General features: G+C 42.7%; 1 protein-coding gene across 1 annotated transcript in view; it reads left to right on the top strand.

Annotated features, from left to right (window-relative positions):
- AATF (apoptosis antagonizing transcription factor) overlaps positions 1–17,379 on the top strand; it is a 78,721-nt gene extending 61,342 nt beyond the window's left edge. The window contains exon 12 of the mRNA XM_067538103.1: positions 16,751–17,379. Within this exon, the coding sequence (XP_067394204.1) occupies positions 16,751–16,814 (64 nt within the window). The 3' untranslated portion in view covers positions 16,815–17,379. The remainder of the gene's footprint in view (positions 1–16,750) is intronic.
- The last annotated feature ends 6,142 nt before the right edge of the window (positions 17,380–23,521 follow it).

Here is a 23,521-nt window from a genome sequence, read left to right as displayed (position 1 = left end):
CCCCCCCCCCCCAAAAAAACCAAAAAAAACCCCACACACTCAAGTGCGAAGTGAAATTCAGAGCAGGGATTTATAACACACAGGGGGAGGGGACATACGTGTTAGCTTTTGGATGGGTTATTTACAGGGGCAAGTGTTCCACTGTTTCGAATGAAGACTTTGTACAAGCCGTGAGGTGGATTAGTGGGAAAAGCAGGTGTGTAGAAATGTAACGGGAGTCTATCATCGTAGAACTTTCCATGTAATGTTTTCTCTGGTGGGAAAGCTTCGTTCTCTAAGGTATCTGAGACCCCACTGAAACTATATAGATTTTAGCAGTGTTTGTGCCTAGTTAGTGACGTGGTCTGTGTCATCACACAGCATGATTAACACACTATTACATACTCTAGGTAGTTATGCTACGTGCCTCATTGCTCATGGGTTGGGCTGTTATGCAGTTGTCTTCCTGTTAGGCTTTAACATCATTTGGCTGTGTAGACGTGTGCCTCCACTTATATCTGTGTAACTGGATTAGCTGGTGTGCTCTTCCCCCAGCTTTCTGTGCAGCTGTATGTCCTGCAGTGCATTGCCCGTCTGTTGTGTGTGCTGCTCAATGTGCATTTCCTCTATGCACGTGCTCCTTGGGTATGGGGGAAAGTGGCCGGATTATCACAGAATGCACTGACAGACATGCTTAGGCGCCGTGTGGTGCGTGAAGATGCACCAGCATTGTCCTGATACGAAAAAAGCTGCTCTGTGGACACCCCGCATGTGTGGTGATCAGGTCAGTTGTAGAGTGCCAGGGCGTGGTTACAGAAGGGTGGTAATACTTGTAGTGTAAATGAGGCCATGACACTTTTCCATCTCTAGGGACTGCACCTAACTATACAGTAGATATAAAAGACATAAATATAGTTATATTAAAGTAAGTGTGTCTCTGCCTGAAGGCCTCTGGAGTCTGAGATTTCTCTTCCTCTCTAGGAAGTGGTGTTCTTGTAGTGCAAGCATCCTTAACGTCCATTCAGGCCCTCTCATGGCCTTTGGCTGGAAGTATTAATTTGCTGCATGTGTAGAGAGAAGAGGTGATGGCACAGGGTGCAAGGCAGTTTCCTGGTGCCCCTGCTCCCTGTGTAAGCAATGAAACTGATATTGATGGAGTTTATTTTAATGCCTTTAATAGCCCTTCTCTAGCCCCTTCCGTCCGAGAATCCCATTATGCTTTATAAACAAAATTGTATTAACCTTCACAGCATCCCCCTGAGGTTGGCAGACATTTATGGAGGGGGAAATAAAGAGACCGGTAGGTGATGGGAGAGATTTTCAAAAATGGGTAGGGATTTAGGAATACAAGTCTTTTTGAAAATCTATGGGGCTTGTGCTCCTAAATCCCTTAGGTGCTTTTGAAAATTTGCCCTTAAGCCACCCTTACTCAGAGTGACCCAGGAAGTCCTTGGCGGAGTCTGGAATAGAGTCTCATGATCTGAGTTCCAGTCCAGTGCTTTAACCCCGAGATCATCCTTCCCTTCACATATCTCATATATCTATTGTAAGTAAACACATACATGTTTTAACCCTGAGCTGTTGGTTGTGTGTGTGTGCAGTCATCTCTAAAAAGTCTTGTGGCGAGAGACTTAAGGGGCTCAGTTTGTTGAGCTTATCAAAAAGTAGATCAAGAGGAGACTTGATTATGGGGTAAAGAGTCTTCATGTGGAGGAAGTAGCAGGTACTAAAGGACTCCTTAATCTAGTGGGAAATGGTATACCAAGAACCAAAGACTAGAAGCTGAAGTCAGACAAATTCAAATGAGAAATAACTCCCTAGTTTTTAGTCGTGAGCGTGATTAACCACTGGGACAAACTGCCGTGGGAAGAGGTGGTTTTTCCATCTCCGGATGTTTCAAGTCAAGACTGGATGCATTTCTGGAAGAGATGCTTTAGTCCAGCACAAGTTATTGGGCTCAGTGCAGGGAGAAGTGGGTGAAGCTCAATGTTGTGTTATGCAGGAGGTCAGAGTAGATGATCAAAGGTCCCTTCTGGCCTTAAAATCTGTTAATCTGTTAAAGTAAATCTGTCACCCCAAATTCATACCAACCAAGACTTGATGCCACCCTATCGCATAGTGTAATATACCTGTGTTTGTGTAATATGCAGTATCTAGAAAGCGAGCAGAACAATGGAATCTCCTTTCAACCTTTCAGATTCCAAATGGCTAGAAAAATAAAATTCACCTGATGCCGTTCATGGGCCTTGTCGGTGTAGGGTCAGACTGGAAAACGACTCTTTGCTCAATGCTGAGCTGTGATATCCTGCCCTATGGCAGCGTCAGAAGGATGTATTTGTTATGAAGCTTGACTCTCCCTCCTCCTCTCCCCCCCCCCCACACACACACACAATGAGAGAGGCCCAAGCCCGTCCTTGCAGCATGGTAACCAGCACAGTTGTAATATGCAAATGAACTGTTATAAGTGGTGGCTTCATCCCTTCAAGGAATAATGAGCTCTTCTGCCTTGAAATCACACTGGGCCTGCTCCCATAAAGTCAGTGGCAAAACTTCCATCGGCTACAGTGCAAGCAGGATTGGGCCCTTTGGGTGTTTGACTCATGTGCCCCATAGAGATGAGCAGGAGACACTAAGTTTATGTATCAAGGGCTGGATTTTCCCAACATTTAGAAAGGGAGCAAGCTGGGATTTTGGTTCAAGGCCATTGTTGATGATACCTATCGACTATCTAAAATAGCAACCTGAAAAATCTCCCTAGATTGCAGATGACATTATTAACAGCTCCAATCCTTATTTTTGTAATATCCCTACTATCATCTGGCCAACTTCGTATAGTGGTGGTGGATAGTTGTGTGTGTATGTATAATTGCTTGTGTGTGTACAATATATACACACACATCACCATCACACACAACGCATGTGTTTTATGCATGGTGTGCTTGGGCATGTTTGCATACAGACATGCGGTTGCCTGCTCATACTTATATTTAAGAATTGTTTTAACGTCTTATTGCTCTTCCTTTACATGCATTGAAAGGTAACTATTCTGTCTTCTTTGATTAGTAAACACATGAATGATGACTACTGAATATTCTTTCATTGCACTGTTCTTAATTACCAAAAAAAAAAAAAAATTAAGAACACTTTCTCATACATGTGCCTACAGTTTTGCCTTCTGTCTCCTCCAGTCTTGCTGTTTCTAAGCTCGTTGGGGAGAAGCAGTTGTATGTATGATGCTCCAGCTTTTTGTCTAAGAATCTCACAGCTTGATAGGCAGCTGAAAATGCTGATGTTCTGAAAAAGTCTGGTTCTCTGAATTCAGAGTTAGATCACAAAGGATTGTGGTAGACCTGGAAATTTTTAAATCATCAGTGGATGTTTTTCTAAAACATATGCTTTAGTTCAACCGCAGTGTCTAGGCTTGAAGCAGGAATTGATTGACGAAAGTCCAATAGCCTCGGTAATGCAGGATCAAATGGATAGTCACGGCTACAAATCCAGTCTAGAGTGAGAAGGCTGTTCCGGCACCGGTGCTTGCCAATATTTTGAATAAAGATAGAGATTAACCGGCTGCCAGTGAGATACTGACTTAGAATGTTTTCTTGGGTTTGACCGGGGTTGACATGTTCTTCCTGATGAGCATTCCCTACTCTTGAAGTTAGCGCTATTGCTCTGTCAGTCACAGTGCGTCTCACTGCGAGCAGTGGGAGGTGCATCGTAGGAAATCCTGGCATTAAAGGATTAATTTACTTCCATTACATAAGAGTTTTAAAAAAAATAGTTCATGAGGTACCAGCCTTTACTCAGCATACTCTGTGTGTCTGGTATTAAAACACCAAGAGGCTGGATTAATAGAGGAATTTGGGCTCTGGGGCTGTCAATCCAGCACCTTCCGCGAACACCCTGTTTGCTAAATAAATAGATCAAAGCGACACTCACTTTCTGGAACTAGTGAGCCAGATTCTTTTCTCTTGCACGTGTATAAATCCAGAAGAACTCTGCTGACTTCAGTGGAATTATTCCAAATTTACATAGACATAACCAAGAGGAAAATTTGGCCCACTCTGTGTGGGTTTAGTTTTGTGAATCTCATTGATTTAATGCTAACATTCAGGGTGGTCCCTTTGAATATTCCTCCCCGGCCCCCAAAAAAATCTGCTGGCGTGAATGAACTCTGTTTCCTAAATTACACTGGGGGTGAGGGGAAAAGGGCATAAGCCCTGTAATATTTACGCTGCAGTTTCTAGGACGAGACCCCTTCCCTGGGGCTTATTTGACAAAGCTTTCCCTTGTTGACATTGGTGTGTATTCTATTTTAAATATTGTGGGGGAAATGTCACTCAAACACCCTTGCAGCTGTCCCAACCTGGCAGATTTATGTCCGTGAAGAAGTGGCTAGGCTGCTGTGAGAGCTTGTGATGGAGCGCTGGAGTTTCGTGGTGGCACAGCAATAGACCTTCAGCTGCTTCTGAATTGTTTGGAACAACAGACAGGCACATGTCATCGTGTGACACACAAACCATTCCACTCAACTGTTGGTCTCAGGCATTTGGGCACCCATGAGGCGCTTTCCACAGCTTCCACAGCTGTATCATTTTGTTTGGTGGGTATTTTTTTTTTTTTTAACCAGTCGTTCACTCTTAGAAGTTGATTCACGTATAAGCAGTTAAGCATCACATGGCTTTTAACTATAGTTGTTAAAGGGGTTGGTATTTGAACAAGGAGCTTCATCTTTTTGAAGCTGGCAGGCACGAAACAGAAAATGTGACCCTGACTAACGCCAGAGTTCTGGAATCGTCAAGCCCTAACATTTAATAATCAACATAGTTAGCAAGGAGACAAACTCCTCAGTTATGGAAATTTTCCTTTTTAAGGGGGAAAGAAAACCTGTTAAGAGCTGCAAAATGATTTGTGAGATTGCAAGCTCTCCTTTGTGAGACAATTTGTCTTCTCTTGCATCAAATTTGTTATAAAACAGTCAAGCTGTGAACGAGGGAAATCATCCCAGGAACATGGGATATTAAAGTATGCAAAGAAAATCCCCCTCCTCGTGTTTTGTGTCTGTACACATATGATGCTACAGTGACTAATCTACTCAAAGAGTGGTTAAAAAAAGAAGGGAGATTGGGGAGGCAAAATTTTTTAAATTTATAGAGGAAATTTATGATGGGAATTGGAACTGCCTACGGTGGAGATGGAGTATGTAAGCGTTTTCTCCACCTCCCCATATCTCATCGCTTCCCCAGCTACTAATCTGCATCCACATCGCTTATACTACCACCTACTTTATCTTTAGGCGTCTGTCTAGTGCTCATCGCTGTGATACCTAAATCTGTCATGCAAATGCGAGTGGTAGACAAACCAAAATGAGGGGAGGGTGTCTCACTGCCCAGTGTGTTACTCTCAAGCATTGAGGGCAGGACAGGGTTATCTAGATGGCTGTAAAAGTGCAAGATATAGAATAAGGGAGAAATATCTGGGTTAAGCAAGTGGGTGACAAAAAGAGAGGATAGGTTTGAACCCCATGTCTTGGAGGGGAAAATACCTTGAGAAAAAATCCTTCCATGTGTCTTTATTCTCCCCCTCCCTATATCCATCTTCAGCGAGGTGTGCAGAGTCCCTTTGTTTAGGGCTAGAACTGGCTTTCTTAAATATTTATAAATCTTGTGCCTGGTCTCCTGAGACAAGCCCAGAGGTCACATGTCACCTTTTGTAATTTAAAGCCGTGGGGCTAAAAGCATTTGCACTGGCTTGAAGGACCCAATCCTGACCTGACCGAGAGAGAGAGAATTGAAACAGACCTTTCTGAATCTCCTTCCAGCGCTGAGCATGGTGAGGATAGCTGTCTTGCTGGGTAATTTATGGCCTGAGTTTTGCACTCCTCTGTGTTCACGACTTTGGAGGGGAAATGAGTCAGACAGCGCCACCTTGTGGCCACATACTCCCTAAACTGGAGGAGCAGGGAGTTGCATGTACATCTGACAGCAGGGACCTGGCCATGTAGGAATTAACTGCACAATATTTCGAGTTATTTGTTTTAAAAGACACTGGTAATTTAATGCTGGTCCAGTGAACACCAAGCAGGTTCTGCTAGGCCAAAACTAACTTGCCACTGTGGAAATACTGATTTGACTTCAGTGCTGCATATGCCGATTTAGGGTAAAACCTTTAAATATGAATAAATAAATGATAAAGGGTGCTTGCTTGCTCCCTCTCGCTGGCTATCTGCTCTGTCTGTCAGTGTGTTTGTAATCTGACTTGCGCTCCCCTGGGTGAAAGATTACTGGAAACAGACAAAAAGTTTTCCAGGGCAATAAATGACTATCAGTTCTGCAGATCACTTCTGGTTTTGGTAGAGGTTGCGCGCTCGCGCTCTCTCTCTCTCTCTCTAATTATTTTCATGCTGCTATTTTCACTCTGTTTTTTTGGATTAATGATTCATTGTACCCAGTAGAGCACAGCACTGAGATCTCGGGAGACGCCATTAATTTGAATACAGACTCTTGCATGGGCCTATCCTAAATATTTTTATTTTGCCTTTTAAGTAGCTAGGAAGGACTATGTGGGTGGGGGAAAGTAGGAGAATGGGAGGTAAATATATCAAAGAATATTTTCACAATAACATTGCCCAATGAAGGAATGATACATTTAGCATTGCTACATTACTATAACTCCAGAAACAAGGGTTAAAGTCTCAACAGAAAACCCTCTCGCCTTTTAAACAATACGAGATGCCCCTTTCTTTGCACTCCTACCATTCAGCAGTATTCCAGCCAAATGCAAGGCCAATGGTTTAATATAGTAGTAAAGGATCCTTTTATTTTCATGTAAAGCCACAAACTTTCCCTTTTCCTTAATGAACAAAGTAAAACAAATAAACAAACCCTGCACATAAACTCTAAGTGGAATTGAATCCTGACACCTGAAGCTTTATGACAGTATTGACTGGGTGAAATGGTATTTTTATTAAATATTTATTTAGCTTGCATGTTTCTAAAGGGAATATAAAAGGTGTTTCTTCCTGCAGCTTTATGTAACTGGGTGGTGCAGTGTCACCAGATGTGTTTATGCATGTTTTGCAGTTGCTGGTTTATTGTAGCCTCAGTGTTTGCTACATAGAAAATAATTACATGTTGACTACCTTAGCTGTAAGGACATCACTCAAATAATTTATGCAGCAGATGTAATGCACTTGCTAGTTAGACCTCCATTGGCTTCATTATTTTGATGTTAATCATAGATTGTTGGAGGTTTCATGAGATCTCCTCATTGAGAGACACATTTTATTCTGTAACTAAAATAATGGCAATGAAGGGCATCCTTAATGTAGTCAGACATCCGAGCAATTTTTTAAAAAATTAATATTCAAACAGAACAGCACTCAAGTATCCATTTACCTTTTTCAAGAGGTTGTTTTCACCTATGCATTGAATTCACTTCAGATTATTAGGACCAGTTTATTTCACATCTATATTTAAAAAAAATTAATATCATGATTATAATTATATTTATATATTACATTAAATAATATAATAGTAGCTCTTTTGTTTTGTCCTTTTTTTTTTTTTTTTTTTGCTGACCAACTCTCTCTTGGTGGACTGATACAACAGGAAATGAGAAAAGTACTTTATGTGGACACCTTTTTGAAATTTCAGACAAAAGTTTTCATATTTGTTAGACGTGCTTTTGTAGCTAATGTTCATGAAGGGCATTCTAACCTAGTATGTGTGCTTCCCTGCCTTTTGGTACGAAAGACTTTTGCATGTAAACAGCCATTAAAAATAGCGTGTTAATAGGAATTTTGTGGTCGGCAAAGTCTGTCTGCTAATTCATTAGCATGTGGGAGGCAAGTGTACAAAGAGGGTGTGTTTTTAGAGCTTTTAGTTTACAAATAAAGAGATCCATGCTTTTAATCTAAAGAATATAACTCTGTAATTTCAGGTAACTCTCGTTTTGTAATCTGTTTGCATAGATTTGGCACTGTAGCCTACAGGAATGAGCACAGGGTGTGGAGAACATCCTGAGTTCCAATTCTGTTGTGGCTTTGAGCAAGCAGGGTGGATTGATTTAAATCACCAAGAGAAAATCAATTGATTTAAATCAAGTTTCCCACTGATGCTTCTTCACATATTTCTTAAACAATGGTGCAAAACTGATCACTAAAACATGTGAATTTACAACTCAGTACAGCATTTTACAACATCTAGGAGGGTATACTTTGTGTATTTGTTTTTAGATAACTTGATTTTTATTAATTTAGGAAATAGTACATAATGCTCTTCAAAATATTCCCAGATAGGGTCTTTCTTATGCTCAGAAGCCATGACAGTTTTTCTGTGGCAAAAGTGTGGGGGATATAGGAAGCCGTGTGTGTACTAAATTACGTCTTCCCTTTTTCTTGCCAGTCCACTCCACTGTTCCTTTCTACTCTGCCTCCGTCTTTTGTCTCTAAGACAGTGTCTTAACTAACTCCTCTGCCTTGCTTGGCCCAGCTCCACCACCTCATAAGCACAGAACAACAACAGTCCTATCCAGCCTGTGTCTTTCTTTGCACATGTGACTTTAGTCTGCTGCGAAACAGAAACTGAAAGCCCAGAACTTTCAAGAAGCAAGAGCTGATAGTGGGGCTGGACAGACTAGAGCCGTGAATTCATTTTTATGAGACTGTAAGTGTAGGTTTAGCATGTTTGTGATGAGATTTAATTGTGACTGCTTATTGTTTAAATGAGAGAGAAATTTAGTATTTTATTGATGAGTCTAAAAAAATTAGTCTGATTGAAATAAAAAAAATCCGATTTTTTTTTTTTTTTTTTTAATTATTTAAAAAAACCCAAACATTGATTTTTATCTGCCTTGGGGGCAAGTGAGTGTTTCCATGGCTCTTTGTGTACACATAGCTGTGGCTGTTTTTACTGTTTGGGGATGAGCAAGCCACTGATTTCTGCCCCGTCCTGAGAATGTCCCCTATCTGTACACTGAGTTAGGATGACCATAGTTGCAAAGTTTTTTCATCTGATCCACTGTTGTGGGATATTCCTTCATCTCTCTTATTTCCTTTTCCCACCAAACCAACCACATTCTTGTAGCCACTTATGTAGTACAAATTGCATTAGAAAACTGTGTTCTTTAAAGTTGATAGGGATGCTGAATGAAGAATAAGATGAGAGACAGATGCATGCACATGAACATATCTGAGTGTTCCAAGACATGTTGTATACCCAGGCTATGTAGCTGGGAGGCCGGGTGGGCAGGAGAGGAGGAGAAGGTGAGACACCCTCAGGTGTATCTAATACCCATGCTGTCACTCTTTCTTTGGAGTTGGCTGAGAAGAAATGCATAAATAATTAAGCCAAGCTACTTACACACACATGTTTTATTGCAAATGGCTGTGTGGTTTGTGATCTTTTTTTTCCAGAAACAGGTTTTATGATAATACAGTAAAAATATTAAATTAGAAAACGCCTCACTAAGGGTGATAAAACCTTACTACAGTGGAAATAGGTAATTATCCCCTCTATAGCCTAAATGACAGTTTAAAAGAAATAAAAATGTTAGTGCTCATTACTTGCTTTTGTAGGTTGCAATAAAGGGTAAGTTAAATTTTAATTCAAGGAAGACCCCTGTATCGACCTGCTCCTTCTACACACTCTACCTCAGGTGTAAGTACTGTTAATTACTTGGTATAGGTTATTGCTAAGCACGCTGCTAATACCAATACCCTTTTGTGCTAAAGTCACCTTTCCCTCACGGACTTGCGCTGGGGTGTTTTGAGTCACTGGCTCAAATCTGATTTTTAATGTATGTGAGGGTGAGGGAGAAATTATGTTTTTTAGCCAAAATCCCAGTTCATTATGCGTAGCCTTAAGGGGCCTGAAAATCCACACTTACCCTGGTGAATTGAAACAGAGACAAGGTTAAACCTGGAGGACTGATGAGTTTTACTCTTTGCATGGTTAAATCCTGCGGAGAGGAGATGCCGCAGGGGAAAGGTAGTCTGTGCAGTAACAATAATAATAAAAGGTTGGCTTTTTTTTTCAGCTGGCTCAAACATTTCTTCCCACCCCCTCTCCCTTTCCCATTTGCAAATAACCCCTCTGCACCGGGTAATCTCGACACCAGCAGCAGTCAGTTCTTGGCCCAGGCTGGTAGTTTGTTTTCACACCTGGAATTTTCAGGTAGCCCTGCTAGAATTTGCAACAGACATGCCCAGGCCTGGGCACCTAAAGGTCTTGTTGTTCTCCACTTTTAATGAGCGAGGGAGCAGCACAGCCGAGCTGTCTGGATGGTGTGGCAGGACCCATACTGCATGTGGTGTGCAAGTTATCCCAGCGCTGTGCCTGGGTGTTCTGAATGTTGGAGCTTCTCCGAGTTCAGGCAGCATCACACAACCGAGGAAGATGCATTGTTGCTTTTAACGCCCCTACTGTACTTGCGTGCTTTAAAAATACCTCTTGCTAATTTTGGTCCCTGAGATTAGTATCAGTGCTGATTCCTGAACTCCCCTATCCTCAGTGTAAACCAAGTAACCAAATACAAATAGGAGAAACCTTGAGAGATCGCTGCCTCACTAGAGGGAAAGGGTCACAACACGGCTGACAGCAGACAAACGTTCAAGCTAGTATTTACTGCCATTGGCAGGTATCTGCTTGCTACCGTGCAAACACTCAGTGCCTGCCTTTTCTTTCTTTTTTTTTGGTGGGGCTGTGCAGAGGGAGAGAGTGTGTGTATGTGTGTGCTATTTAAACTGCATTACAGCACGGGGGAATGGGAGAGAGAGCTAACTGGGGGGAAGAGGGGGAGGGGGCACTGATGTTAAATTTAAAAGTGCTTCTCTGTTAAGATGAGTTTGGCCTGAAACGTGTAATTTGACTTAACCCTGCTTTTTTGGGCATGTATTTTTGCACTCAAAAACCAACCAAGTCCGGAAGATTGAAATTCCAAGCAGGCACAGTGTCCTTAACAGGAGCCATCAGCCTTTTTTACTGCTTGACTGCCAGGGACATGCAGGTAGGCCGCACCTGCTGTGCCCTTGAGTGTACTGAGGATGTTGGCGCATTCTCCTGTGGCCATTGCAGTGACAGTGGATGATGACAGCCCAGCAGGGGCATTGAATTGTGTACAGTGCCATGTGGTTTTTGGTAGGTGGACAGGTAGCTACCCTACTGAATTTGTTTCTGTGATGGTGTGATAGCTCCCAGCCAGGGCTAACTGCATCTTGGGGAATCGGTGTTGGATCAGTCCTACTTACAGAACTCCATTCTAGTAAGGCCCTTGGAGTTCCCATTTCCTGTTTCTAGCTGCTCCAGTATGTCCCACTGCATGGATTCTCAGCTTTCTGCATACTGTGATCCTAATGGTACTTTCCTCCCATCTAGCCATAATGAAAGGGGCATCATGTCCCCCATATTGAGACCCCACTTTCTGCTGACAGGGTTTGTAACTCCACTTTCTGTATAACGACCCTCTTCTACACCAGATGCACGGAACCCAGAATGTACAATAGCCGAAGGGCGGCCTTGTGGGAAAGGCTCTGGACTGGGACTCGGAGACTTAGTTTCCAATCCTGCTTCTGCCATAGGCTCCCTCTGTCCCTTGTTGTCAGTCCATCCCTCTTTCACTTCCCCATCTGTAAAGTGGGAAGGGTACTTTCCTAACTCACACAGGTACTGTGAGCATAACATTCTCAATGACTGTGTGGCAGTTAGATACTGCAGCTATGTGGGCTGTGTATGTACCTAGATAGAGAGTTTAATAACCCCCTTAAATGCAGAGGAAACAACATTCTGCAAAAATTCCTTGGCTTTCAGAACGTTTAGCAGCATCTTTCCACTCTGTTTGCAAGCAGAGTCGACGACGTGGATTGGACTGTTTCTCTTTTAGTGCAGGAGGCGCCCCTGAATTTGCTAACCCAGGTATATGGGGCATGTTCTGTGGGATCTGTTTGGAAAGGGAGTTAATTGGCTGGCATTGTACCATTAACTATTATAAAAGTTACAGATAAAAAAGAGCAGCTTGTTTATTAGGTGAGGGCAAAGTACCAAAGAGCACAATGAGACTGTGTAAGCTGCTGGTTATAAGTCTACTGAGATGCAGCATTGAATTAGACCTCTTTGGGACTGGTCAGATGGCACCACCCGAAAGATTATTTGGGGTCTGGTATCTTATCCAGACTCTGGCATCTCGACCTTGTCCAGGTGTTTAGAAGTAATGACAGAGTAAATGTTTTCATTGAATGTTATCTGATGGTGGCTTGGCCAATTGCAAATGAGTTTTGATGGATCCTAGTAGCGAAAAAACACAACTGAGTGAATTCCCCACACATCCTGGAGAACACAAGACTGGATATTATTAAAGAGCCCCAAATGGCGTTTAGCCCTAGTGTAAAAATATATGGGGAAAAATGGGAAGCCTGTCATCTTGGGTAAACTGAGTTCTTTAGCAAAACACGTGGGGAGCCCAAGTTCCAGTCCTGCCTCTGAACTGTGCATTATTTAGCAACTGGTAATCATGTGTCTGTTTAATGGCTTTTGCTGGTTACTGTGCCTGGTGAACAGGAAAATGGCAGTAGGTGCAGATCATTAGGACTTCTTCTCTAGCCTCTGTGCCGGAGTTGGAATGGACGGGATGAGAAAAGTGCATAAATGAGCATCTGCTGGTCTGAGCTCACTGGAGAGTCTTTGTCGGGATGTTACAGGGGCGGGGGCTCCAGTAGGGCAGTCATTGGTGCCGGTGCCTCTCTGTTTCAAGAGACCTTCTGTTGCCACGTGTCTATAGGAAGCCTGTAAAGTGGGTGCATTTATCTTTCTGAGGCCGTTGGCCGCAATATGCTTAGTCCCCCATAGTATTTAAAATGAGTTGTGTAGAGGGGCGAGGAAGGAGAAAAGGAATGAAGTCGGTGACGTTTCTTTAAAAGGTTCCAAACCACTCAGCCTTTCAAGTTACTCTGACACAAGCAAACCGCGTATGTTTGTCAGCTTTGCCCACCTGAGTGTGAAATGATGTTCTATCAAAACACCGGTTTCAGCATTTCCCTCTCCGCTCCTGACATGTGAACCCTGCTGCGGACAGTAACTGCTGCTTTCTGCCCAGGAATTTCACTGATATTGCAGTACAAGTGGAAACATTTGCTCAGTGGTAATGATGGGGTCTGGCTCAAGCAAGCAAGGCAAGGTTGGAAGGCTATGATTGTGAAGGACTAAATAGCATCACTCTCTGCATTTTTTTTTCCCAGTCAAATGATGGAGTCTTAAAGTCACAACGTCCTTTTTGTCAGTAAATCTGCCTGCTTTATGCTATCTAATTTCTCAATTGAAACAGCAAAAGACCGTTATACTTATCAGTTAATAGGCATGGAGGATGCAAGTATAGCAGAGCCGGGGTAGCGCAGCACTCTTGGTATTTATTTAGAAAAACCATGATGCAGATACTGATTTTAAAGCCGCTGTCTCCGGTAGCAGGGAAGTCAGAGGGATGTTTGTATCTGTCAGGGGAGTTTGGTCTTTTTTTTTTTAATTCTACTGGCTATTCTGCATTTATGCAGTATAAAAATGAGAGAGAGGACCGAGAGTTTAGCCCCCTGTGTTGTTAAAATGTGATATTGAGTTTTCACACTTAAAACAGCTGATTTTTCTCTGACCTGGTGCCCACAGCACATTATCATGAGAGGAAGCGGTGCCTCTTCAGAGCCACTGCCTCCCCCCACCGTTGTTCGTTACTAAACGCCTCTTGTTTCTCACCAGATCCTAAACTTGCCCACTTTCACCCTCTCTTGTGCCTCTCGCTCTGACGGCAAATCTGCGTCACAAACAAAGCTTGGGTCTGGCCCAGTTAAGCGTTACTCTTCCTCACTCCTCCTCTGGTGGTGTCTGAAGGTCGAGTTTGGACCCAGGATCCATGTTTGTGGCATCCCCTGCATTTCAGTTGATCCTTTCCAATAGTCTAGCCCTGCCATCTTCTAGTCCAGGGTTTTCCAGCTTTTCAAATATCATTTTTCAGAGAGTTTTGGGGGTTGTTTTGAGTCTGTCATAAATTACACCCCTCTCTCTCTCTCTTGCTGTCAGAAGCTCCTGTTGCAAAGTTAAAGCTGAGCTGTTTTGCACTGAAAGCACAAATTCAACCCCTTTAAGAAAAATGCAGCTATTTCACACCCACCCCCAAATTACAACTAAATAATGAATTTCCGGGGACTTTCCCATTAATTGGCTAATTAGCTTATGAGTTAAAGAGTGTGTAAGAGTGTAAGAGAAGAGTGTAAAGAGTTTATGAGCTTAATGATATCATCCAGTTTCCCATATAGTTGAAACTCACTGAAATCTCATGCACTGGTCACATTTGAAGAAAGGATTTGTTTCAGGATAATGGCCATTCTTCGTAACTTAAAGTTGCCTCTCTAGCAGAGGCTGCTGAGTAATGCTCTTGTACGGCAAATTCCACAAAGAACTCGCCTTTTCCAGAATGGCAGCCATCTCTTCCTGCTCGCAATAGGAATGAGGATAAAATGGTCTTTCGCAAAGATGCCCTTTTTCAAAATGGCCACCTGCCTCCCATTGTTTCCACTCAGCAGCGAAGCCAGGCTACTCTGCGGCTACTCTCCTGGGCTCTCCCACGCACAGGGGTTTGGGAAAAGTTAAATCTGTCTAAACGTAGTTCACTAGGCTGATCGCCTCTTTAGCGCTGCGGTGGAGAGCCTGAGTCTCTTGTGTGGGAGGACATTTGGCACGTTAGCCGGAGAGCCACTGGCCAGTGTTAGACATCTCGTCTGCCTGGGTGTTTCTAATGAAGACAATGTGGTAAATGTGGCCAAGAAATGTATGTAAAGCTGACAGTGTTTGTGTATCTCCCCCCGCGCTCCCTTCTGTGGCGCTGGGACAGTATTGTTTTGTTAGTTCTCATCTTCAGAGAAATGATGTCAAACCATTCTTTAGGGCTGTTTGAGAATACTGTTTATGGAATACGTCCTCGTGCACGTGTGTCTGTGTGCGTGTGTAAAAATGATATACCCGTCATACGTGTGTGACAGCATTAACAATAATCTCTACCTATATTCTGATAGCACTTAGAAGCCGCGAAGAAGAAGTTTGCTGCCCTTAGAGCTAATACTGCAAAGAGCTTCCAGTCTAAACAGAGAAATCAGATGAAGGGGATAGGGCCTCCAAATAAGTGCTTTCCTCTGCAGTTAAGTCTCTACTGTATCGATGTATAATTCATAACAGTCTATAGCAACGGCTCCCAACCTGGGGTGTGGGACCCCTTTGGGGGAGGGTGCCAAAGATTACAGCACCGTTCTGGCCTGAGCAGAGGAGCAGACTTGAGCTCCACGCCGGCCAAAGTGAAGAAGTAGCTCCCCCGCACCAGCCGGGTGCCCAGCCGGAAAGGAGCAGCCCCACGTCAGTGGGGGCCTGGAGCAGCCCCAGGCAATCCACCAAGGCCCGCCTCCTTTACCTTCGGCCCATGAGGGCCGGGAAGAGGTGGGGCCACATGGGGTGTGCAGTGGCGGCTGCGTCAGGGAAGGCTTCACTTCTTATTCTGGTAGAAGTTATTTATTATTGTTGTTTATGTAATGTAGTGTTGTTATTATCATTGTGTGTGTTTATGGCCAGGGAGAGGGGGCCAGCCGCTTTACGTGTTTTTACTGAGTGTTAACTAGTGGGGCTTTCACTCCAAAAAGTTGGGAACCGCTGGTCTATAGTGTGTGACATACACCTACGCAATATTTCTTAGGAAACAACTTACACTTTTCATAGACATGGGGCCCAAATCTCAGCACTTCTGAGCTGGAGGAAGTTCTCGTCCAGGTCTGAATATCAGACCTTGACCCCATCTCCCATTAATTCTTAACTGGTAGGAAACAGTCCCTCTCCACCCCATGTGCCAGCGAAATCATGGCTAAACAGTTCCTGGTCTGACTTTTTAGTGGGAGTTCGGGGTGATTGTCATCTCCGATTTTAAATCTTTGTTTTAATAATCCTAGGTGATGTTAGCAGCACAGGCAAGGAAGCAGTTTCTCTTCTATGAGCTTTACCTGCCGTATATCTGTGTCCTCTCTACTTTGAGTACAACCGCCAGGGAAAGACCCTATTTGGTTTGGAGAATGGGAGCTCGCAGTGTAGCCCTGTCCAAAGGCTTTTCCCGTAAGGGCTCCCTAGATTGCCATGACCATATGAATTTCAGTTTTGCAGCTGAAGTCTGTAATAAATTTGCCATTCGCCCTGTCCCTCATCTACCTTCCCTGACTACTTAGGTTTTAAACTTAAAAATAAAGGCAGAGAACCAGCTTTTTTAAAAGGGAAACTCGCTCCTCTTATTGCAATGCTGCATACGTGATATTAATTGGAATCTTGTTGCTGGGTCATTTTCATTGTTTTTCAAGTACCGTCAAATCTAAGAAAATGTATGAAAACTAAATGATAGCCCCACGTAGGCTGTCTGATTGAATCCTCCTTATGGCATTGCAGTCTCATACAGCCTATTAAAATAGTCAATCTTGTTTTCTCACTAGAAGAGCCTGTCTGTAAAGGGCAAACTTATAGAAAACCTCATTCCCTAGAGAGATGGTATCCAGCCACTCTGCAGTATTTCTGTACTACATGTGATTGGTCTTATGCAAGTTCTTCCCTACACTTGTATTTATTAATAAAGATTGTTGAATGCATTTTTAATTATACGACGGCCTTTTCATTGTACGCGGCGGATGGTAGCGCTGCCTGCCACTTGCTTCCAATTTGACCTTGAAAAGTTATTCCCCTCCCCCCTTTCTCCTTCTTTTCCCCAGGACGGAGCTTTATCGATCGTTGTTTGGCAAAATCACGCATCCTGAAGAATCCAAGCAGAATTAGCATCAAGCCTTTGCAGAAGAAAAACACATGCACGGACGCGTACTTTTGTTCTCTGTGTTTGGCTAATGCCCAGTGGGATCCTTCGTGTGCATTTGGACTCTTGCCTCCAGGCTGCCGGAAACTGCCTCCACGTAGTCACATCTGGTCCATTTGATATGTGGCAGTTTGTAGATCACCGCTCTCCCACATCGTGTGGTTCACGTAATGATGTGACCTTGGCTGCAGCGTGAGTCACGGAGAGAGCTTTTAGCCACGTGGTAGTCCGCAACTTGAATTTCAAGACCAGCGAGAAGTGGATTGTTATATACAGGGAAGCGCTAGCACCCTTCCTTTTTAAGTTCATGCAAAAAGTGTCTTGTCTTGTCTTGTCTTGTCTGTTGGGATGTCTTGTAATTTGCTGGGGATTATTTTATTCCATGCAGACCCCATAGCTGAATTGTTCAGTATCCAATCAGAGTTAAGAGGGAAAGAAGGAAATCTAGCCTGGCTAAAGGGCAACCCCAAATATATTTTGCAATTCTGTTTAGCATCTGTCCATGCCAATTAAAGAACATAAAATACTTTGCCCTTTTTGATCATCTTGTTTTTCTGGTCCTGATCCTGCAATCTTATCCACACAAGTAGACCCTTATGCCTCTCTAGAATCCCACGGAAATTAGTGGGGCTCCAGAGGCGGTTGGTTGTCTAAGAATAGCATATTACAGAATGGGGACCTAGGCGTGTGTTAAACCAACTTCCTGAACCTTAGTTTTGAAGTTCATGGTTCTGTGGCTTGACAGTATTGTCGAATGTGGCAACTGTGTATTTGCTGAGCCACGATGGCTAAAATGCCATTAATATGGCCTAAAAAAGGTACTCCATATCCATGGGCAGCTTAAATTTCAGAGTTCAAACTCCTTGGCTTCCAAAAGGACTGCTTATGATGCATAAAAGGTCGTTCCTGGAATGGCTCCCAGCTGAACACACGCACATGACTAGGGGGATTTTTGCAACTGGATAATATTTGTGGATTTTCAGTCCAGCATTGATCTTGCACATAATTATTTTTGCTGATCACGATTCTTTGAGTCCTCTTCGTTTCCTTACCACTAGTGACACACTTGATGTCGAGGTTAGCACCGGTGTAAATCTGGCAAGAGGAGATGATTCACTGGTTTTTTCATCAGAAGGTCAAAAACTGAAAATTAAATCCCCATAAGAGGGATTTATTAGCCTGCTGTGATCAATCTCAGATGAAGATTATCTTGCATAAATAATGTGTGCATATGTTTGTAGTATAACAGCGAGATGGCCGTCGCATTGACTTGCTTAACTACATTGGCTCTCTTTTGTTCTTTAAATGATCTGATTAAAATAGTTTGTGAATTGACTAACCAGGTCTTGACAGTACAGTGAATGCATCCAGTGTCTGAATGTGGATTTGAGGGTGTATATGCTGGTTTAAAAGTCTCTAAACTGTTACTTATTTTAATTCACAACAAAGGAGTCTGTATATTTTTAGATCACGTGTTTACATTTACAGAGCATCTGTCATGTTAGGATCTTGAAGAGCTCTGCAAACATTGCTTAAATCTCATGACGCCTGCTAAAGGTAGGTAAGCATTATTATAACCATTTCACAGATGGACTAACTGAGAAATAAAGAGGCGCTCCCACTCTTCTGCTTTAATTGGTAATGCACCAGGCCATTGACTCAACAGTCGCATCTTTATGCATTGAGAAGGTGATCTTTAGAAAGGAGATTACAATGCTAGTGATATATTCTCCATCTGAATTTGAGAACTTAACTCAATTCTTTGGCTTGTTGTAGTATGTGGCAAATTAATAAGCACAACTAATAACATGCGCATAGTGCTTTTTATCTTGAGGCATTCCAAAGCGCAAAAACTTAAAGGTACATAATTTTTTTTGAGTGTTGTTTTGATCACTTAAAACGGTCTATTCTCCTTCGATGTTTGTGTCTCGAGGCTGTAATAAAGCAAGTATTACAAGAAGTGTTCAATTCTATATAATGTCTGAATTTTCATCCAGCTGGGGTTGGGTGAAAGCACTGGCCAAAATTTTCAAAAATCCTAAGTGGCCTGATTTGACTTCAGTGGATGCTGTCGGGAGCTCTGTGCTGTTGGAAATCAGGCCAGTTATAAACTAGTACATCTCAGCAGGGCTATTTCAGTTTAGATTAGACCATAACTAGGGTGACCAGATGTCCTGAATTTATTGAGACAATCTTGATGTTTTGGGCTTTTTCTTACATAGGCGCCTATTAGCCCCCATGCCATCCTGATTTTTCACATTTGCTATCTGGTCACCCTAAACACAATCTCCTTGGGTATTTTATACATACCGTTGGCTACCTGTGGTCATCTAATCGAGTGGATGAAAGTAATTAATACTGGCTTTCTATAAACATGACGATATGCCAGAATTTATAGAAATATTGGGTTTCCCCCACTATTGGTACACTCTGCATGACACTGAAATTCCAGTTGCTCTAAAATATTTAGATCAAATATGCTTGATTAGCTAGAACATACCAAAGGTATGAGATACCAGAGATGATATAAATCAGCAAGGTGGTTTTAGAATTCAGTGTATCACCCTTCTGCTAGCAAAGAATAAATTGGAAACTATTTTAATTGGCACGGATCCTGCTATTCAGCTGTTACCTGAAAGACAGATTAGTTGATTGATTTGCATTTTAATAAAATCTAATACTTTATTTTTGTGTGTGTGTCTAATGCTGATTTTTAAATGAGTTCAGGACTGTTTTCAAGACTGAATTCAGAGACTTTTTAAATGAGTGAAGCATTGCTTTCCTTTTGTATGGAGTTAGCTTGTTTTATTTTTGAATAGTTGGCTGGTTGTAGCACTGGGAATCGGAGCAAATAATTCTCTGGCAGATTCCTGGTCACTACACAAACATGTAGTCTTTGCTTCCTATGGCTGCCTGTACAAGAAAACATAGAAGATGGTTTTCATTCTTGGATTTCTGTAGATTTTCTTTGTAACTAACTTTTCTGACTTCTAGGTGGATCTTTGAATTAATTTCTAAGCTGATGACGACGGATGTGGCTGTAGGATGATGCAAGGACAGCGTAGTCCAAACTCTACGCCCCAGTGTCAAGGAATATGAAGAATAGAAAGTTACCAATAAGCAAAATATTTTCTTTTTTCTCACGTTCATACTGGAGGATGATTGAAAATGGGGGAAATTGAATACTCATTCTCTCAGTTACAGGGTAAAGGCACTTATATTTTGGTTAAACACAGAACGCCAGTAGATTCAGGTGTATCAAACTGATCTTATAACCAATATGGAGTTAGAAAATGGATCAGTTCTTTGCTTTAAGTAAAGTTGGGCAGAGTGTTCCAAAGATTCACCTTTACAATGCACTGCAGCCCCGGAATAGACCTTAACTCCATTGCTCAGCTGATTCAAAAGTGAGTTGGCACCACTCTCCTTTTCTGCTTTTGCACGAGGCAGCTGAGATTTGTCTAGCATCACAGCGAAGAGCAATGAAGGAGAGTAGCAGTGCACTGTAGAACAGAACCGTACAGGAATGCCAGGGCTGAAACGTGAGTGTGTTGCATCACGATCTTTTGCTGGCTGCAGTCCAGTTGTGGCCCTCTTGATGCGTGGGTGGAGGACAGTTCCTTTCCCCTGTAGAAAATATAACCTTTTCCTTTGGTTTATAAAATATCTGTGTCAAGGTGAGTATTGACTTTGTCTTAGAGAATGTATGTAGCCTGGATGAATAAATCTTTGTCCACATGCAGCAAAGCAGTATTTGTAGATATCATAGAAGCACATTGATTTTTTTTTTTCCCCTCCTGTCCTTCCAGCTCTCTGATTGGTCAAAATTTGCCAGGCAGAAACATTCACTGTTGACTCCTTACTGTTACTTTCTATTCTTGGATCCAAATAATGACCTTCTGCTGCGAAGTTTGGAACAGCCACTGTTCTCCCTGCAGCGTACCAGGGCATGGCTGGCTGAGCAGCGAAATCCAGCCACAAAAAATCAGGGGTAAGTAGCACTACTTAACTAGTGGTTTTGGTGGGGAATGGGGGGTGGATAAAGCCTCTACATTTGTGTTGTGGCCTAGGAGGAGGGGGAGAAAGAAGCACTATGGCCCATGTAGGTCACAGTGAGTACAGGGAAGGCTGGCTTTATGTAAGCAGGCTTCAGTGTAAATAGCATGGTGAGCAATAGCGTGTCAATTAACAGGCTAATGTTTAGTGGAAAGCAATTTAGCCAACTGATCAGAGCATGTGATCGTCCTCAGACTACAGGCTGCGAAAGTCCCCATAGCCAGTCACTGTGATCTGTCTTACAGCGTAACAGGTTTCTGTGGCAAATCCAATGAACTCCTCCACGTAATTCTCAGAACATTCCTTATCCCAAGGCATTGCTCATAGGCCAACATAGCAGCCAGTCTGGTTTAGTTCTCCCCCTACCATGACATACCAGCAAGATAGTGGGGCAGACCCTTGAGAAGGATTTTCCCCGCACATTGAACAATACAAGTACTTATTTTCTGAACAGCTCAGAGCCTCCCATGCGTGGTCTGCTAACATCATTAAAAGAAAGCTCATGGTTTAATGGCCACAATTCTGAAGGCTGTCAAGTGGAGTAAATTAGCCGCTTCCAAAGTTTGGTTTCATGCTGCGTACACCGTCAGAGCAAACTTTAAGGATGTTTAAAAGGAAGCCAGACGTGCGCATCCTACTTTCGGGTACTGCTCTAGCGAGTTGGCGGCGTCTCTTCTCGGCGTAGGTTTGGGAGCTGACTGTACGATATGCATGCTTTAAAATTCCCTTCCAGTTTGACTCCTGTGTCCTTTAAAATTGTAGCTACAGCACTTGGTTTTAAGAGCTGGATGTAATGTTAAAAGGGTAATATGAAACACTTTAAATGTGATAACTTCGAGTTCATATTGTTTGAAGAGATAAGAGTGATTCAAAGCCCTACTAAGGATGCTTTTGAATTTACTTATCAGCATTTAAGCAGGCTTTTTCTTCCCCCCTACCTGGTTAGTGTGATATATCAAGGGAACCTTAGAAAGGCGGGTTTAGCCTACAAGGACCCCGTTTCATCTGCTAACCTTGCTGGTAAGGCCAGTTCTTTATTCCCAATGTGAAAACGGTATGTTTCCAGGATTTGAATACGCTGGCAGGAGAAAGGCAGCCTGTGTAATTCTTGAGTAGCATCTAATCAGAGCCATCTACAGGAGTGTCTCAAGTGGTTACTTGGCAGAGTCCAGTGGCAGGGCAGCCTGCAGTTAATCAGCTCTGCCCTTGCTAGGAGGTGTTACTGTGGTCAATGTGAATTACTGCAGAGACCTTCTAGGACGCAAAGCTTATTCCGACAGCAAAAAAAAGGCAAATTACCCCAGGACTAAGTGTTTCATGTGCTCAGTGAGTATCTGAGTTCTGAAATTGAGTGTGCTCTGTAAATTCCATCTTGTGACCAAGGAGTCATCTATTCCTGGGTCTCCCCTAAACACAGACTCTATGGGGCTGCAAAATTCAAACCTTAATAGAAACCCCAACCAGACTCACCTACCGTTCTCTCCAATATTTAGGGCTGATTTCCATTCCAGTATTGGTCTAACGGCGGATGCCCATTGATGTGTAGGGCATCATTCTTGTGGGGCACAAGTTTAGTTGGAAAAGAGCAGGTTTCCTATAAGGATTAACTGAATCTGTTTGCCAGGGTCAGAATATATTGGAGGTTGTAAAAGTCTGTGTCTGTAGACAACTTTATCAATCCCATTTTTCTTTCCTCGCTAGTGTGGTGATGGTAATGCTGAGCTTGCACCAGGCTTTCATCCGGCTTTGGATTTTGCAAACGAATTACACCCACCGTGAGTCCTGTGGGACAGGTGAGTACGTGGTCTAGTTTATAAAGGATTAATGCTGAAGCACAAACCAAGCGACTAGGTCATAGTCACACAGCAAATCAAAGGGGAGCCAGGTTTCTGGAGTCCTGCTCTCTGCCACACCACTTCCTAATAGCTAGCAAACCATGGTCTACCTGGCTGTGGCCAGTTGTGGTCTCCCTGTCTCTGCAGAAAGGTAGCTGGAGGTTGAGGAGAGATAGCAGAAAATGTTCACACTCTCATTGCAGGACTATGGCATAAATGGTTATTAATAAGGACAGTGATATCAGAACGTTTTCCACTAAGTTTTCCTAATACCACCAATTAACTCTGAGTAAGATTTTTCCCAACAGAATATTAATTCTTTATTAATTCATGATATATCTGCTCATTAGTTCCTACATGCGTGCGCAGTATACCAGCTAGAAGGTGTGTGTGTGTGCTTGGGGTGTCTGGATTATTCCTCTCCCCCAATAGCAGAGAATTTCAAGTTTCAGACAAACAACTTCATTTACAAGTGTGTCTCTAATTAGCTGCAGAATTAGTAAAGCGGAGTTTTCCCCCCATAGATTGGCTAAACCCCTGAGGGAGAATGTGGAATAGAGAGAATCGCATTTCCAATTATTTTGTTGAATTGCTAATTTAGTTATTGTGCCTGGCGTAATTGTGATGGGTATTGGGTGTGCAATTCAATTTGTTTTAAATATTTGTGGGAAGGCTGATCAGTAATGGAGCTGACCTATTTTGTGGCCCAAATTGAGAGAAGAGACTAAAACAAAAACAGCTACAAAGCCACAGTTTGTTTCAGTTTTTATTTTGATCTCTCT

The sequence above is a fragment of the Emydura macquarii genome, unplaced genomic scaffold (genome assembly GCF_026122565.2).
Source record: "Emydura macquarii macquarii isolate MOO-44397 ecotype Brisbane River unplaced genomic scaffold, CSIRO-AGI_Emac_v2 contig_450, whole genome shotgun sequence".
Lineage (NCBI taxonomy): Eukaryota > Metazoa > Chordata > Testudines > Chelidae > Emydura > Emydura macquarii.
The sequence above is the reverse complement of the archived record's forward strand: the minus strand, read 5'-3'. Positions and strand labels throughout refer to the sequence as shown.